This window comes from Ochotona princeps, chromosome 7, assembly GCF_030435755.1.
Source record: "Ochotona princeps isolate mOchPri1 chromosome 7, mOchPri1.hap1, whole genome shotgun sequence".
NCBI classification, from domain to species: domain Eukaryota; kingdom Metazoa; phylum Chordata; class Mammalia; order Lagomorpha; family Ochotonidae; genus Ochotona; species Ochotona princeps.
In genome coordinates this window covers 64,982,149-65,000,319 of record NC_080838.1, presented here as the reverse complement: position 1 = coordinate 65,000,319, position 18,171 = coordinate 64,982,149, and the positions used below count along the sequence as shown (strand labels likewise).

At 42.8% G+C, this 18,171-nt stretch overlaps 1 protein-coding gene across 1 annotated transcript in view; it reads left to right on the top strand.

Annotated features, from left to right (window-relative positions):
* Positions 1-18,171, top strand: part of FRAS1 (Fraser extracellular matrix complex subunit 1) — a 277,676-nt gene that overhangs the window by 201,932 nt on the left and 57,573 nt on the right. Inside the window, exons 47-53 of the mRNA XM_058666643.1 lie at positions 6,173-6,297; positions 6,569-6,709; positions 8,985-9,212; positions 10,356-10,469; positions 12,874-13,024; positions 14,402-14,558; positions 16,251-16,419. Coding sequence (XP_058522626.1) covers positions 6,173-6,297; positions 6,569-6,709; positions 8,985-9,212; positions 10,356-10,469; positions 12,874-13,024; positions 14,402-14,558; positions 16,251-16,419 — 1,085 coding nt within the window. The remainder of the gene's footprint in view (positions 1-6,172; positions 6,298-6,568; positions 6,710-8,984; positions 9,213-10,355; positions 10,470-12,873; positions 13,025-14,401; positions 14,559-16,250; positions 16,420-18,171) is intronic.

The following is an 18,171-nucleotide window of genomic DNA, read 5'->3' as shown; positions in this document are numbered from 1 at the left end:
ACTGCTTCCCAGTGAGCTCATCTCTTAAAGGTCTAATACCTCTTAATATTGCCACACTGGGGACCAACCCTGTACCCTTGAATCTTTGAGGAATGCCCACAAACAGTAGGCAGAACCGCATGGGGTGCCATTGTAGACCGGGTTACAGCTAAATATTGAGGCTCCTCTATTATCTTAGGATAGCATCCTTCTTTCTTTCATTCCCTCTCCTCAACAGACACAACTAAGTATCTGCTACAAAACTAGCTTTGAGAGTGAGAGACAGGTACGCAAGTGGATACACACGAATTTCAACAGTGGTGTCAGCAACATGACAGGGGATGTGGCAGCCCAGAGGACAGTGAGCACCTTCTCAGAAAGGCTGGGGACAAGCAGGAAAGGCATCTCGCAGAGGATGTTTTTGCAGTTGTAGACTTTGTCTTCCTATCATTCCAGTCTTTCTCAGCATGGAGAAAGCTAAAGAGCCTAAACAGGTGGCCTTGTTTGGGGTTCTTCCTGAGAACAAACATGTTAGTTGGCTAAGGTTGCCATAAAAAAGCACCTGTTGGGGCAGGCATTGGCACAGGTTTAGAATGCCGATGTCCCAAATCAGGGTCCCCAGATTCAGGTCCAGTCCCTGATCCTGACTCCAGCTTTCTACCAATGCATCCTGGGGGCAGCAGGTGATGGCTCCGGTGTTTGGGCCCCTGCTGACCTCATAAGAGACCTGGATGGAGCTCCAGCTGTTACGGTCATTTGGAGAGTGGGCCAGAAAATAGAAGATCTGTGTCTTTGTGAGGTTCTTGGCACAGTCGGTTCTCTCTGAAAGCTAGGAGGGCAGAGTCAAGCCAGACTTTTCTCATGGGCTCATTGACAGCTCTCTTCCTCTTCATACAGTGCTTTGTCTCAGCATCTGTGTCTGTTTTCAAACTTCTCTTTCACTCTATGTTATCAATCTGGATTAGGACCTGCCCTAAAGTTGTCATGCTGTCTAGTGACATCTGCCGTGACTGCTTGCCAAGCAGATCTTTCTGAGGCGCTGGGACATTAACATGAATTTAGGAAAGCCACAGTACAGCCACAGCAAGGGGCTTTGGAGGAGACTGAAGCAGGAAGGTTGAGTCTCTTAAAGCCTGGGCATGAGATGGGGCCAAGGCTGCCCGACAGAATCCTCAGCTAGATGGAGAGCAGGTGGCTGCAGCACGACCTAATCCCTGTGGAGATGCTGATGTCAGCCAAGATACCTTATTCCTCCTGGCCTTCTCTGCTGACCTGGACTGCCCATGTGCCAACATACCACCCTTCTGGGAACTAGAATAGCTGGCAGGATTCATGTGGGACCTCAGAACACTGCCAGATACGTAGTTTACTAGCAGGCTGGTAACTGCACACACCACTGGGGGAATTCAGAGCCTTTGAGTTATCTCAAACCTCAATGACCTGTTGGGACAGCCAGGACAGATAGTCTGTTATTAGAAACACCATTCCGCTGGTACACAGTATTGTCTCCGAATACCCCACTAGAAGGATGTGAAATTTTTAAGTAAAGATGTGTAGGAGTTGAAAATGTCCTGTAGAACCTCACAGATCTTGATGAACAGGGACACCTGTGCTGTTCCAGGCACCTTCTGAGTGCACTTCAGTGAAGAGGCAGAAAGAACCAGCCTCACTGCAGGGCTGTGTGCACTCCGGTAGTGCGCATAGTGAAATGTTCACTCAGTGGACTAGAGACAAGCCAAGTGAATTGCCCTGGAATAGTTGCCATGCATGGGCTGGTAGCGGGAAATGAGGCTTTTGTTGTTTGTTTTTTGAGAGATACTAACCAAGGTTGAGAGGGTCTTTTTTCTAATAATTTTCAACTTTTATTTTTCATGCTTAGGCTCAGAGATTTCCTCTTCCACCTTCCCAACCTCCCTTCTCCCCCAACCCACTGATTTTCCCTATATTGTAACAATTGTATAATCCTTCAACAACAGTCACAAGTTCATCATTCTTCTATTTAAGTGTATAAAAACATTGTAGGTATAGACGATGGTAGAAGGTCCAGTGTGCTATTATCAAGATATATTTAACAGTTTCATTGGGAGTCCATCTTTTATTCAGAAGCAGAGACGCGTACTGTGATGTAGCTTCACTTCATGGTGTACTTGCCTGAAAGGGTCTTTTAAATCATTCATTTTAAATAATGGAAAGGCAGTTGTCCTCTTCCTGTCGATTCTTTCCAAATACTTGGAAATGAAAAAGCTGTTGTTTCCCCCTCTTCCACATTGCCTTCTTGTTAAAATAGAAATCGGGATTAATTTCTATACTCCTGAAAACATTCAAAATTTGTGTAGAAATATTTTCTATGGAAATTATATATAAACTGTATATTTAGTACCTGGAAGATATCTTGACATGTAAAATATAATCCTTGGGACTGTAGGGTTGTTTTTGTTTAGTTTTGCTTTCTCTAAATAGATCTGATCTTTCAAGTTAAAAAAAAAAAGAAAAATCCTTGTCCCCTCAAAACTGATATTCCCAATGCAACTTATTAACTTTTGACATGTCATTATCTGTATAATTATAATAATGCTAAATCCCATCAAAATTAATATTTCAGAGAAGAAATAGCAGATGGCAAAGTGTTATAGAAGGAATAGTTTGGCAAAATCACTATACTGATAGTTCAGGGATAGAGTTAGGGGAGGTTTTGTCATTTTTTCATACTTTTTTGGGTTTTTCTTATATTCCTTTTCAATATGAAACTGGAAGGGAAAGGGGCTCCAAGAAGGTATAAGCTTTGGAATTAGACTCCCTGATGTTCGAAACCCAGCCCTGCACCTGGATTAGCTCTGTGACCTTGAATAGGTCACATCGTTTCCAATTGCACAGCTAATTTGATGATTCTGTCATAACAATTTTTTAAAAAAAGAAAGTATTGGATAACCTCCCCAAATCATTGTAATACACCATTCAGCAAATATAAACGAGCCTGGAACAATGTCCCACCTATTAGGTGCTGAATGTTTGCTAGATTGAACCAGGAAAGGTCCTGCTGAGCTGAACTTCATTGAACTGGAAAAGTCTCCCTGAGCCCAAGAACAGAGAACATTCACACACTTCTGCCATTTTGTAAAAACAGTTTGGCAGTGTCCTAAAAAATTAAGCATACACAACATATATCCAAGCCATTCTACACCCAATGATTCATCCAAGAAGGGTAACAACACGTCCATACAAAGACCTGTGTTCAAGTAATGATAGCAGCTTTATTTGCAAAGCCCAAAACCGCTAAGTAGTCCAGATGCTCATCAACAGGTGAATGGCTTAACAAATGAGAGAACCATACAACAGAATCTTCCTAGCAATAAACAGGAATGCTTCAGGGAAACAAATGCTGCTTCGAGAACCTCATCCCTTATCAGAGAGGTTAGTTTCCAGTCCTACGTTTTTTCCTAATCCAATGTCCTAATAGTGCACTTTGCAATAGACAGCAGGTGATGGCTCAAAGTACTTGAACTCCTGCCACCCACCTGGCAGATCCCAGTTGAGTTTCTGGATCCAGCCTGGTCCAGCCCTGACTATTCTGGGCAGTTGGGGAATGAATTAGTAGATGAAGATCAGTTAATCATTCTCTCTCCTCTCACCCTTCCAAATAAATAAAAATGGATACACTTTAAAAACCTGAAAAAGAATGCTTCAACAGTATATTTCAGAATAATTATACAAAAGGAAAAAAGCCGTAAGCCAGGGGCCCGTTTTGATAGCCTAGTGGCTAACTCCTTGACTTGTAACCACCAGGATCCCATATGGGCACCAGTTTTTATCCCAGCTGCTCAGTTTCCCATCTAACTGTGTGTTTGTGGCCTGGGAAAGCAGTTGAGGACATCCCAAAGCCATGGGACCCTGCATCTGCATGGGAGACCTGGAAGAGGCTCCTAGCTCCTGGCTTCAGATCAGCTCATCTCTGGCCATTGTGGCCATTTTTGGAGTGAACCATGGGACAGAGGACCTTTCTCTCTGTCTCTCCTTCTCTCTGTAGATCTGACTTTTCAATAAAAATAAAATAAAATATTTTTTAAGACCAAATACCCGGGGCCCGGCGGCATGGCCTAGCGGCTAAAGTCCTCGCCTTTAACGCGCCAGGATCCCATATGGGCGCCAGTTCTAATCCCGGCAGCTCCACTTCCCATCCAGCTCCCTGCTTGTGGCCTGGGAAGGCAGTCGAGGACAGACCAAAGCTTTGGGACCCTGCACCCGCGTGGGAGACCTGGAAGAGGTTCCAGGTTCCTGGCTTCGGATCGGCGTGCACCGGCCCGTTGCGGCTCACCTGGGGAGTGAAACATCGGATGGAAGATATTCCTCTCTGTCTCTCCTCCTCTGTGTATATCTGGCTTTCCAATAATAATAAAATCTTAAAAAAAAAACCCAAATACCCACTAATCTATAGTGACAGAAAGTGTGCCATTAGTTGCTTTGGACTTTGTTGGCAGGGGGCAATGCATAGAAAGATGAAAGGGCCTTAAAGTTCAGTTGAGATGATGGATATTTTCATTATTTCAGCTGAGAAGATGGCTTCATGGGTATGCAAACTCTAGTAAAAGTGTGCACTCTAAATATGTGCATCTTACAGGTCAGTTTCAACTCAATAGGAAATGTTTTAGGCGATTAATCCCAGAGCTTCCTCCCCAAGAAAAATCAAAATCTGTCACCCTTCCTAATCAGTCTTAGACTCCTGCAAAGGGAACAGTGAATTAGGTGGCCAGTGGATTGTGTGAATCCAGGCACGTGTTTTTCTGGGGAGCTGTGAGGATAAATTCACAGCAGGGGAAGAGATTTAAATTTCTCAGTGCAGCCAGTCGGAAGTTATTAAATTTTTAAAGAATGGTATGGATTTCAGTCCAGAGTCGCAAAACAAAGCTCCAAGACAAGGGGCTACATTTCTTGCCTGTCGAGAACTGATGAAGCAAGCGGAGAAATATAAAATGCCTCATCAAAAAAATAATGCCCAATATCCAGGAGGCTGTCATATGTGCATGCCAGATTTCAGAGGGTAAAGAAAGATGCCAAGGTAAACTGTGAAAGTTGATGGTCTTCTCATTAAAGAGAAAGCAGTGACATCACACTTTAATATGTAGAGAAAGCACAACCTTTTTTAAAAAAACTATTTCTAAAAGAAAACACCCGCTGGTTTAGCTAAGATTAGTAATGACAAATAATAAATCCCAGAACACAGTTACGAATTTTTAGAGCTAAACTAAATAAGTTGATTACATCCCAACACTGAGTATCGGAACGTAGAAATCTGTACTAAGGGATTAAAAGATAAGATTTTATTTCCATCTCCTCTGACATCAAAGTATGAACCCCAGTAGTCCCCTGATGGAAATGAGAATTCTGGAACTTTTTTTTTTTTTACAGTATGTTGTCAGGTGCCTAAAAACATAAAGCTACAGTTCATTTGCTGAACACTTCGCCATTACTTAGATATCACTTCAGAATTATGTCCTTTGTTCAGTTTAAGATGGTGCTAGAAAATATTAACATTTTCTTCTCTATCACGTTATTAAAGGATACTGTTTTTCTGGGTCATCTTCAGTGTGGTGTAGAATGATTGCTCATGCCCCAAATTCATGCAATAAGTTTTGTTCCTGCTTGACTGGCTAATGTGGGATATGAGAAGCCAGCGTCATAGAACCTTGACAAATATCCAGTGAAATTATGAAGGTCAGGGACGGCTCACCAATCACAGAAACAAGGCTGAGTGCAGCCAGGCCCTGTAACTCCAGTGCTCAGAATCTAAACCAACACACAACATTAAAACAAAGAGCAGATTTTCAGAAAGGACCGTGAGGCTACGGAGAAATCTACAACTTAAAGCAAAAGGTTTTTGCAGAATTAGGTGGTGCATCTGCCTTTCACAGATTTCACCTGCACACATAAAGCTGCAGAGAGAGGGAGTAGCATGGACACCTGCTGTTGACTTGGCACATAGTGGATGTCCCGATAATTAAGTTAACACTTGCTTCCACAGAACATATGCTGTCGCGGGAGGAAAATTCACAAACAACTCTAACACAAGGTCCTTGAAAACATAAACGCTATAGGAAAAACGCAATGGTCTCTATGTCTACTAAGAGTATGGTATTTCAGCCTTGGAGGTATACCTAACATTGGACCCCCTTCCTCTGTTTTTTTTCCCTTCCTCTAGGTATCCAGATTAGTTCCTTTACTCAGGCTGATCTGACTTCACAAAATGTTCAGTATATCCACTCCAGTGAGACTGAGAATCATTCAGACACCTTCACCTTTATGCTGAGTGATGGCGTCAGTGAGGTAAGGGCACAACGGAAGCCCAATGTTGGTGGGTGGGATTCCTCTGTATCCCCTTTGAATGGACTGAGCAGAGCAGCTGAGGGCCTGAGAGCTTCATTTCTCTTGCTCAGGCTCTGACAGCCACCTGGGCTCTTACCCAGAGTGCTCCGTTTCGGGAGTCTGGCTCGTTAATCATGCCAAGAATGGTGAGAGTAGGAGAGAAGACCTACATTCTAGCTGGTGGGTGGGTGCTGCACACAGGTGTGCTCACTGCACGTTTCTGCCATCCTAGGTGACGCAGACATTCCACATCACACTGAACCCTGTGGATGACTCACTGCCAGTCGTACAGAATGTGGGGATGCGGGTGCAGGAGGGCATGAGGAAGACGATCACAGAGTTTGAGCTCCAGGCTGTGGATGCAGACACCGAGGTATGCACGGTCCCTGGGCTACCTGGCTGAGTGAGAGGCTGGTGTGGTGGCAGCTCTTGCTTTGTGCCTGTGTATTCTATCCATCCACAACACTGAGTATGGACGGCAGTGCAAACACCAACAAAGAAGTGTTGGGGGTGGGGGGAGGGGGTTGAGGAGAAACTGTGGCTTAGTGCTTTTAAATTCTTTCCAAATTCCTAGACACTCATTCACATGCAATGGTCCTTTTGCTATGCTGATTTTTAAAGATTATGATTCAGAGAAAATCAGATAGATGACATTCTATCCAATGTTTGTATCTCACGTTTGACTGAAGTGGGACCTTCTGTTTCTGTATACCTTTGTTCCATCACCTCTTTTATCCAGACCTCACCAATGACAACTACGTATGACAATTTGAGCATCGTCAAAGATGAGACTTTATAGAGTGAAACAGGACTCAGCCTCATGCAGCTGCCACATTAAAGTACTTGGCATTCTTGATGTGATTTAACACACATAAAAGCATCCCACCACACTTACTAATTAGTTCTCTGTGTCCACTTCAGTGCCCAACATGCATGCATTTACTCATTCTTTAAAAAAATTGATTAGGACCTGGCCCAGTACCCTAGTAGCTAAAGTCCTCACCTAGCATGTGCTGGGATCCCTTATGAGTACTGATTCATGTACTGACTGCCCCACTTCCCATCCAACTCCCTGCTTGTGGCCTGCTAGAGCAGTGGAGAGCAGCCCAAAACCTTGGGATCCTACACCCACATGCAAGACCCAAAAGAAACTCCTGGCTCCTAGTTTCGAATTGGCTCATCTCTGGCCGTTGCAGCCACTTGGGGAGTGAACCAGCAGATGGAAGATCCTCTTCTCTGTCTCTCCTTCTCTCTGTAAATCTGCCTTTCCAATGACAATAAATTCTTTAAAAAAGAGAGATTCATTTTACTTATTAGAAAGGCAGAATTACAGGGGGAGAGGGAAAATAACACACAGTGAGAGAAAGAAAGATCAAATTCCATCTACTAATTCACTTCCAGGTGGCTACAGTGGCCATGGTTGGACAGGTGGGAACCAGGAGCTTCCTCTGGGTCCCCCACTTGCATGCCAGAGCCCAAGTACTTGAGCCATCCTTTGCTGTTTTCACAAACATTTTTACAGGGAGTTGGATCAAAAGTAGAGCAATTAGGACTTGAACTAGCACCCGTATGGAGGGCTAGCACTGTAGGCAGCAGGTTAAGCCCCATGCATGCCACAATGCCAGCCCTTTATTTATTCTTTTATAAATATTCCTTACATACTAGATTTATGCTATGCTCTGCATGCTAAAAATAGAGCTGTGAATAGTACAGAGAAAGTTCCAGACCTTCAGAGTTTACAACCTTTATATAATAGAATAATACAATAAAGGAAGGAAAAACACTTAAATTCTGAAATTGTTTTAATGACAAAAAATAAAGCAAGGGAAAGGAGACTGTGCCTGGCAGTGTGAGGCCTCCTGCGTATTGGAGCAAACACCAACAAGTGAGGAGCACGCTAAATGATCATAGGAAGCACTCTCCAAGCAGAAGAACCAGGAACGCAAAGGCACTGTGGTCAAGTGTGCCTGGCCCTGAGGACCACTGCAACTTAAGTGGCCGGTGGCCAGGAGGCTGGACCCAGTGTGCAAGCCTATGAGAAAAATGAGGCCAGGAAATGGTCAGGAACACAGGACCATTTTGGTCCACACCAGGACTTCATAATATATTCGAAGCTGATGGAAAATGAGTGGAAAGTCTTGACCAGGCTTCATGCTTCTTTTTCCTTCTAAAGGTCACTTTCACCAGCAATTAGAAAACCACACTCAGCCTCTGTTCAGATGGATGTGAGGTTCTATATATGAGGGTTTAAGGAAAGAAAGAGAAAAAATGGATGGAAAGGAAATGAACAATTGGAAATGTCTATTTTCTGTCACCTAGGCTTTCCCATTTGCATGACCTAAAGATAACAAACTTAAATATTTTAATCTTATAACTGAAGGTACTCAAATATTAGAGATCTTCAGAAAGTTCCAGAGAAATGCACATTAATGGATTTTGAAACTTTTTACACCAAAATAAATTTTGCATTTTACTTCCAATTTCCACAAACTTTCTGAAGTCCCTCTTACAAGTCTAATTCATAAGAGCATACCGTCCTTATTTTAGATAACTTCAGGTTCTGTAACCCTTGCTTAGCTGTTGCCACTCACCCATCTACCTTCTGTTATGGATTTCCTATCTCGTCTTGCTTTTTGCCCCTTGGACAGGCAGTAGCCGTGACATTCACCATTGTGCAGCCCCCACGCCATGGCACCCTGGAGCGAATACTGAGCGGGCAGCATTCCCACCTCACCTCCACCTTCACCATGGAAGACATCTTCCAGAAGCGGGTTAGCTACAGCCATGACGGCAGCAACTCCATCCAGGACCGCTTCTCCTTCACTGTCTCTGATGGCACAAACCCCTTCTTCATCATTAAGGAAGGAGGAAGAGAGGTGAGAGGCCTAGCATTGGTTTTTCATCTCTAAAATGGGCACAATCATAATTACCAGCTTCAAATCAACTAAGGATTGAAGAAGGCAATCCACATTTAATTAGTGAATGCCCAATAAAAGGCAATAGTTCTCGCTACCACTATTTCTCCTTCTTTTTTTTTTAGACTTTGAGTTTTTCTTTCATCTGGTTTTCTAATATCCTGTGGCTCTAAATTGTCTGTTTTTGTACAGAATCCCCTTAGTGTAGCCAGAGTTTTTTAGCCTTAGAGCAGCATCAGGGATGAATAAAGTGGCTTTTGCATGCAAAAGGCATTCACTCCGAAGCAAAGTGTCTTATAGAGTATTTCACAGTCCTGACACACCAGAGAATACCACAATAAATTGTCGCTGTCAGCGTCATCGATGTCACCATGGGTCCAGCTGTGAAAGCAGTGTGATGCCTTGCTAAGCCTTGCTTCCCGCAGGAACTGTCCCTTTCCAACATGTTTGTACCCAAAAGAATCTTTAAGATTCCCTCTGCTTCCCGATCATTGTTACTAATCCCTTCATCCCACAGCCTCAGGTCCTGTAACCAACCCTGAGAGTTGCTACAACTCTGTTGAAAGGTGGCAGAGGTCCCCATGCCCCCAGGCTGTCGTGGCTGTCCCCATGGGTATTTTAAATCTTGATTTCTTCTGTCCCTTATTACCACAGAGCTTTCCCCTCCCCCAACACAAGCACAAGAAAGAATCAAACCAGGAAAAAGAAAGGAATGTCTGGCACACCTCCCACACCTGGAGACGTTGACATTTTCAAGATGATTTATAACAGACTCTCATGAAAGTTTTAGCAAGCATTCCTGGCAGGAAAATCTTCCATGGATTGTCATTCTGGCTTGCATGGACCTTGACTAACAAAGGCCTAGATGTGGACAGACCCACTTCTGTAGCAAATCAAAGTCTCTAACTTTTCTTCCACATTGATCAACCAGTATTCTCCCTGAGGCCTCTGCCCAGAGCTCCTAATGGGTGAAAACTATCTCCATGGCCTATTCCCTACCCTGCAGGGCCAGCTGTTTTCAGTGCTTCCAGGTTCATAGGTCCTGGGCCAGACTTCTTCAAGGGCTCTGGAAATGATGAGTTTTCTTTTCTGGCCTCGCCACAGGTCAGGACAGCAGCACCTCAGCAGTTCCGGATTGACATCCTCCCCGTGGATGATGGCACCCCCAGAATTGTCACCAACTTGGGGCTCCAGTGGCTGGAGTACATGGATGGCAAGGTAAGGCTGCACCCGTTTGCCATGGTGAGCCTACCCAATGTGGGCTATGTTCTTACTCATGACGGTCACTTCAAATGACAGGATTCTGATTGAACCCTCCCTAAGTGAACTGATTCTCCTAATACAGGTGAGCCCAATGGCTTTGGTTAGGATTGTTTAATAGTTAAGATTGTCTAGATCACTTAGGATCATGTATGGTGACACTTCAAAAAATTCATGAAAATGAAATTAAAAGATAAGTTTCTTTTGGTACAAACAATTTTGAAAATAAGTCAGAGGAGAGATCTTCAAAACGCTCATGAGAAATACATATCATGAAAAAAATGTTTATTTTGTATCAAAATAAACATACCTTAATTCCATTTTCCATAAAATTTTTGAAGTACCTTGTAGAGTTTAAGATACTGTTACAAATGTATGTATACACACACATGCACACACACATACTCTCACACATTAAAAAGTTTTTCTTCCCCTCATGTATAGAGTAGAAGTAAGAGGGCAGACCAAGGCTCTTCCTAACCACTTAGATGTGGAAGTACTTTCATTCAGTTGCTGCTATTGACCACATGGCTGGATGGCTTCAGAAATTCATCATGATTCTAGTCTTTTACCTCAGAGGGGAAAGCAGACAAGCAGAAGAGAAGGAACCCCATGTTAATCAATAATCTAGACATTGAATATATTGCTTGTGCTCATATTCTCTTTTTTAAAGATGTATTTATTTTTTATTGGAAAGGCAGATATTCAAAAAGAAGGAGATACAGAGAGAAATATCTTACATCTGCTGGTTCACTTCCCAAGTGACCACAATGGCCAGAGATAAGCCGATCTGAAGCCAAGAGTTTCTTCTGGGTCTCACATGCAAGTGCAGGGTCCCAGGGTTTTGGGCTGTCCTCTCCTGCTCTAAGAGGCCACAAGCAGGGAGCTGGAAGAGAAGTGGAACACCCGGGATACCAACTGGCATTCATATGGGATCCTGGTGTGTGCAAAGCAAGGATGTTAACCACTAGGCTACTGCTCTGGGCTCTGTCCTCATATTTGCTTACTAAGCAGTCAGCCATGCTGGCCCAAATATTGCATGGAAATCTGGGGGTTTGTGTCTAGCTGGACAGCCTGTACTTAGTTGGAGTCAGCTGTAGCTTTGTGACCCAGACAGTGGATGGACTATGGGAGGCATCTAGTGTCTTCCCTAGACAGAAAAGAAGTGTCTATTTCTGTAGTTGAATGTTTTCAGAGAGCTTGTACCTTACAAATTTTCTTTTCCTTCTCCTCATTCCCAGTGTGATCACTTTAAGGTGCAGGTCTTCGTTTTTTTTTTTTTTTTCTGACAGCATGCCAGTTGCTAAATCCACATCCCTGCCTGATGATCCAGTTCTTGGGTTCAACTGAGAGCTGATGTCTTGGTTTAGTCTCACTTTGGTAGATAGCATTCCCTCTCAGACACCTGTCATCTCCGTGGACCTGATCAGTTGGTTGCATGTGTAGCTCTCAAGCTCTAGGGTTCCACAGAGCTGGTTGGACCTGTTAAAATACATGAAACAAAACTGAGGCAAATGCCTCTCAGTCTGTTTCATTTTTCTCCCCTGTCTATTCAGAATGATCCTATTCTTTTTTCAATGCTCTCCCATTGGGCTTCTTACGCGCCTCCTCTACTTCAGTGTTATGTAAGGCATCAATGACTTCTATTGTGCCAAGTTCAAAGGTTAATGTTTTGTGCTTATCTTATGATACCCACTATATTTAATTTTGATGATTTCTCCCAAAGTTTTCTCTTCCCAAATACTTGCTGAATTAATGAATGAGTGAAAAAAGAGTCTAGCCAGTGTATTTGGGCATGTCAGGCAATTCTTATTCTACTCAACTTCAAGCATTGCAATGATCAAATTTCAAGTATTGCAATTGACTCCCAAAGGTATAAAGTGGTCATTATTTCTGTATGCCAGAGTCGCTATTTTCTTTCAAGGCCAAACTCAAATTTGATTGTCTCAAATCCCTCTTTTCTCAATACCAAAGGGAAATAATCAGTCTTTTCTCTTCATCTCCCTCCCTCTGTTGCACTCGCTCACTCTCTCACTCATGCTCTTTCTCTTGTTCCCATTTCCTCCCTCCCTCCATTCCTCTCTGCCAAAAAAATCTATAGCCCTCTTTTTATATCTTCATTATAGCTCCTGCCACATTGACCTGGCTCATGAGCTTTTCTTCCTGAATAAAATGTGAATCCCTCAAGGACAGAGCGTGGGCTAGCGTCTGTCCTCACGGCCTCTCCAGTGCTGATGGAACACCCTATGCAAGCAATTGCACTCAGTAAATCATGGTTGAACTGAATTAAACCTGAGTCAGATGGTCTTGATCCTACTGTATTGCCACTCTGGAGATTCAATGTAATGGGTTTCTATTCCAGGCAACCAACTTGATCACCAAGAAAGAACTGCTGACCATGGATCCAGATACAGAGGATTCTCGGCTTGTGTATGAGCTCACAATGGGCCCCATGCATGGCTACGTGGAGAACAAGCTACAACCTGGCAGAGCTGCCGTAACTTTCACCCAGGGTAGGGGACTTGGGGGACTCAGAAAAATAGAGAACCCTATTCCAATGCCATTCTTCAGTCATCCCAATCATTCTTACAGCAAGTTGTGGCTGCATAGCCTTAAGTAGCTCATTGGCAAAGAAATGGATCTTATAATGTCTAACCATCTAACTTGTGAATTTCACTTTTTTTCCCCCTTCATTTGCTCTAAACTGTGGCAGGAAAAACTCACTTTACTATGCTTCCAAACTTTATATTTAGGCCAAGTTTTCTAAAAAAGACTTATGATACTGCTTGGTTTCTTTTAAAAGCCAACAAAGCAAAAATATGCCTGCATCACTTATTTTTTGTTCCCTATGGATTATAGATTTTAACTCTTTAGCCAAGAAATTTAAATCAACATGCATATGTTGCTCAACAAACCTTTTGCTGTTTTGAATCACAGAGCAAGTGAAATATATTTTTGTTGCTTAATAACCTTGCCACACTCTCACAGACTTCGGTTAACAAGCCTGTCTGAGAGCGGTCATTTTAACATGGCATCTAATAGTCCATGGTCTGTCTCCCTTATCCCCGCTACGTTTAGTTGCCTGTTCCCCTCAAGCACTTTTTCTAAAAGAAGATTTATTTTTAATTTGAGAAGCAGATCCACAGTGAACAGAAACAGAAAGATCTTCCATCCTCTGCTTCACTCTCCAAATGGCCTCAACAGCCAGAGCCGAGCTGATCCAAAACCAGGAGCTTCTTCCAGGTCTCCCACATGGGTGCAGGGGTCCAAGAACTTGGGCCATCTTCCAATGCTCTCCCAGGCGATAAGCAAAGAATCAGAAGCAGAGCAGCCAGTGCACAAACCAGCATCCATATAGGATATAGGCACTTATAGGTGGATGATTAGCCTATTGAGCCACTGTGATGGTCCCTCCCCAGGAGTCCCCCTCCCCCACTTTTTAAAATCTCTGCATTGCATATGTGTTGGTTTAATCCAATCCAGGATTTTCTTATTAGTACATCCCTTCTAAGCAGCCTTCTATAGAATCAGTAAGGGGTGGATATGAGGTTGTACTTGGAATGGGTTCAAAGCTTTCCTTGTGTCAACTTCTGAATTGCATTTCCACATTCCACAGATGTTTACTGAAGTGGTTTTGGTCAAGGTCCTGGGGTTCTCATTTTACAACAGCTGGAGAGTGCTTTCTGCACATAATGACAGAGCTTTTGTGACTTGGAGCTGCAGGATTTCATTTTAAAATCTGGCAGAAATTTTTCCTTTCAAGACTCTACTTTTTATTCTTGGGGAAAGAAATTCTGTCTGTAACCCATTACCGGAATAAATGGAGTCTTTGTGGGGCTGTCTTGACCTCCCTGGGTTAATTCACAGTAAGTCTATTTTTTCTCCCACAGAGGATGTAAACTTGGGGCTGATTCGGTATGTGTTGCACCAAGAGAAGATCTATGAGATGATGGACAGTTTCCAGTTTCTAGTGAAAGACAGTAAACCCAATGTGGTCAGTGATGTCTTCCATATCCAGTGGTCTCTCATCAGCTTTCAATACACCAGGTACAAAGGCTAACGTGTTTCTATTCTCAAGAAGTGAATTGAGCAGGAGATGGAATCGGAATAAAGCAGTTTGAGGGTCAGGCCTTGTTCTCTGCTGGTGATGATGGGGGTGGGGGTACTAAATACTTAACATAATTCATCTCATTGAATACTTATAATTTTAGATGAATTCTACTCCTGACAGCAAACCCATACAGACAGAAAGAAGTTAAGGAAATGCTCCAAGTCACACCATGAGCGAGCAATAAGCCTAGGAGTTGAGCCCAGTCACCTTAACCATTGTATTGACTGCCTCATATATCAGTATTTCTGCATCTGTGTTCAAATTTTAAAAGTTAACTAAGTGTTTCTGGTAGAAAAACTATAAAATAGGCATTCAGTTCCTAGACAGGTTCACTGCCCCACACCCAGGGCTTTATCACCTTCTGTCTGCACCTCCTTGTTCTCAAGTTGGCATTTTCCTCACCTTCTTTGTTTTTTTTCTATGGTCATATGTCTTTAGGGGAAAATGTGTTGTTAATATTGATAGTTCTTTAAATGCTTGCCTGATCTATTGGGAAGTTAGGCAAACAGATAAAGACTGTAAGCAAGCATGATGCTGACATTGTAAGTTACATTAGAACTAGGGTTATAATTGCTCTGGAGGGAATAATTCTTCAACTCTACATTGTTGAGACTCATTATTTCAAAGAAATGAACTTCATGACAATCCAGATGACAGTTAGAATTTGGTAGAAAGGAACTTGACTTTATGTGCTATGATACACACACACACACACACACACACACACACACACACCCATTCCACTCAAACATTTGAAGGATTAGAGGGAAATTAGAATAAACTTTTGCATATGAAATGTTTGCTGTTCTTATCTTTTGGCAACATCTCCTCCAAAATTAAATAAGTACAACAAAACTTCTTTTCGGTAATTGTCTAACATCTAGTGGACTAAATAGTAAGAGAGTTGAAATGAGGTACTTGCATACTGCCTTCACAGCAGCAAGATACAAACTGGGTCCAATGGCTATCCTCAGTATTGGAAAACAAACCCAACACATGTTCTTTTGCTGTTGCTTTTCTAAACCCACATAATTATTATGACTGTATTGTTGGCCTCCAACTTTACAAAAGCAATATGAATTTCTGGCAGTAAGCTAAATCATCCTGTCCTTTTCCCCCATTGTCTTACAGCTACATTTGTCAAAATGCCTTTGCTACTGAGGTCATCTCTAATTTTCTCATGTCTGGCACTACCCTGTCATGCACAGTTCTCGAGATCTGTCCCAGCCCATTGCTGCCTGCACTAAGCCATTAATTGCCTTTGTGCAGGCTTCTCCCGTAAGAACTCACTGAACTATTCTGATGACCACACTAGGGAGCAATTGTTAGTAATTTCTCTGTGTTCTGTGCTCTAAAGTTCATGGCTGCCATGTGCTATCCATCTTCTAAATGACTGTCCATTTTCTTTCACCACTGGGCAAGTGATGTTCTACATTGACGGCTTCCTGGTTCACTTGGTGCTGTGATTATTCCAGGTGAACACATTGCTTCAGATCGCAACCTGGCATCATAAAAGAGGCAAATCTCTCCTCTGCAGTGCCTGACATAAGTAACCAAGCAAAAGAGACAGGCTCTGAACATGTGATAGGATAAAAGATTTCAAAGATTGCCCTTTTGTTTACTTCCAGCTACAATGTCAGTGAGAAGGCGGGGTCCGTGAGTGTCACTGTGCAGAGGACTGGGAACTTGAACCAGTATGCCATCGTCCTGTGTCGCACTGAGCAAGGCACTGCAAGATCCAGCTCCAGGCTTGGCTCCCAGCCTGGACAGCAGGATTATGTGGAGTATGCTGGCCAGGTAGGGGTGGATGGGCCTCTGTTTCTTGGACAGCTGGGAAAGCTCTGGCAAGGTCTGTGACCTGGTTGTACACCTTGGGGGCACCGTTCCATTTCATTTTACTCTACTCTCTTTCCTCTTGTATCCTTCCTGTAAGTAATTTTCCTATATCCTCTACCCATAGTGCTTTGTTCTTACAGTCTGTCTTGTTGCCATTGACATTTTAACTTCCAAAGCTCAAGTTGTCACCTAGCTTCTCAATCTTTGCATTTTGCTTCATCACAAAAAAGTAATTTCCAGAGCATCAAGTTTTACACTGAACCAATGATATGTTAAACCTTCCTCTCTCTTTATCTTTCTTCCATAAAGGGAGGGAAGAAAGGATAAAGGAAGACCAGTTGGGATGCTTGGGACAGGCCAGTTTGAGACATAATAGGAATTTGGGTTTCAATTGATAAGAGAGGTTTTAAGGCAGTGGATGGGTTCAGCCAATGCGTAAGCATTGATAGGGATGGACAGTGTATTAGACATTGAGGCAAAAAGGATGGGCAAATGCGTCCTCCTCTTCTAGGGGGAAGCACACGGGGGTGCATTTGGCCAGTTGAGGTGACTTTGTGACTTTGCCTTGGACATGCTGAGTGTTGCTCATTGTCTATAAAACAAGTTGATCATCCTGGAAGGATAAAGTAGGGCAATAAGGGATCTATGGTAGAGAGGAATTTGCAAATCATCTATAGAGGTATTTCAGAAAGTTCATGAAAAGATCACATTACCTTTGAATTCCATTTCTTTCACAGGCATTTTCAAGTCCCCTACATACTATTGGTAATTATTGCCAGGTTGGCAAAAAGAGAGGGAAAAGAGTAAAAAGCAAAAAGAGAAAGGTTTTGAATAGTGAAGACACATAGGGAAACGGCTCTGTCATCTCTTATGCAGGGTAGAGTGGCTAGCACTTACTTGGTGTTTAGGCAGTGTTTTTCAAAGCAATTTCATTATTCTCATGGCAGTGCTAATCTCTGTCAAGGGAAGCAGTTTCTGTCCCTTAGCTGAAGTATGTCAGCTGGAGAAACCCCAGGCCTCAAACATCCAGTTGGAGGATATTAGAAAGAACATAGAAGCCAAAGGGTCTCAGTAAAATAAAACAGTCATTGTGTGTTTTTCAAGAAAAACAAAAGACCAACAGTATATTCTAAATCTTAAATAAATATTGGTCATTTTGTTGGGGGTAGTTTGAGAACTTAGTTGGATTACTTGGTTGGATTTGTACTGATTTTTTACTTTATTAAAATTATGTTTTTCAGAGGTGTGTGGGCTTTACAGATTTTTGATGATTTTCTCACAGGTTTCAAGTGTCTCCATTTCTACAAAGTATAATCCATTCACTTCCCATTCCTTAGATTTTTGAGCAAATAAAAGCACTGATTTTGTTGGAAGATTTTTATCTTTTTTTAAAAGATTTATTTTTATTGGTAAGGCAGATATACATAGAGGAGAAACAGAGAGAAAGATCTTCCGTCTGTTGATTCACTCCCCAAGTGGCTGCAGTGGCCAAAGCTGAGACAATCTGAAGCCAGGAGCCTCCTCCAGGTCTCCCACATGGGTGCAGGGTCCTAAGGTTTTGGGCTGTCCTCGACTGTTTTACCTGGCCACAAGCAGAGAGCTGGATGGGAAGCAGGGCTGCCAGGACATGAACTGGTGCCCATCTGGGATCCCAGCACGTGCAAGGCAAGGACTTTAGCCACTAGGCTACCATGCTGGGCTCGATTTTATGTT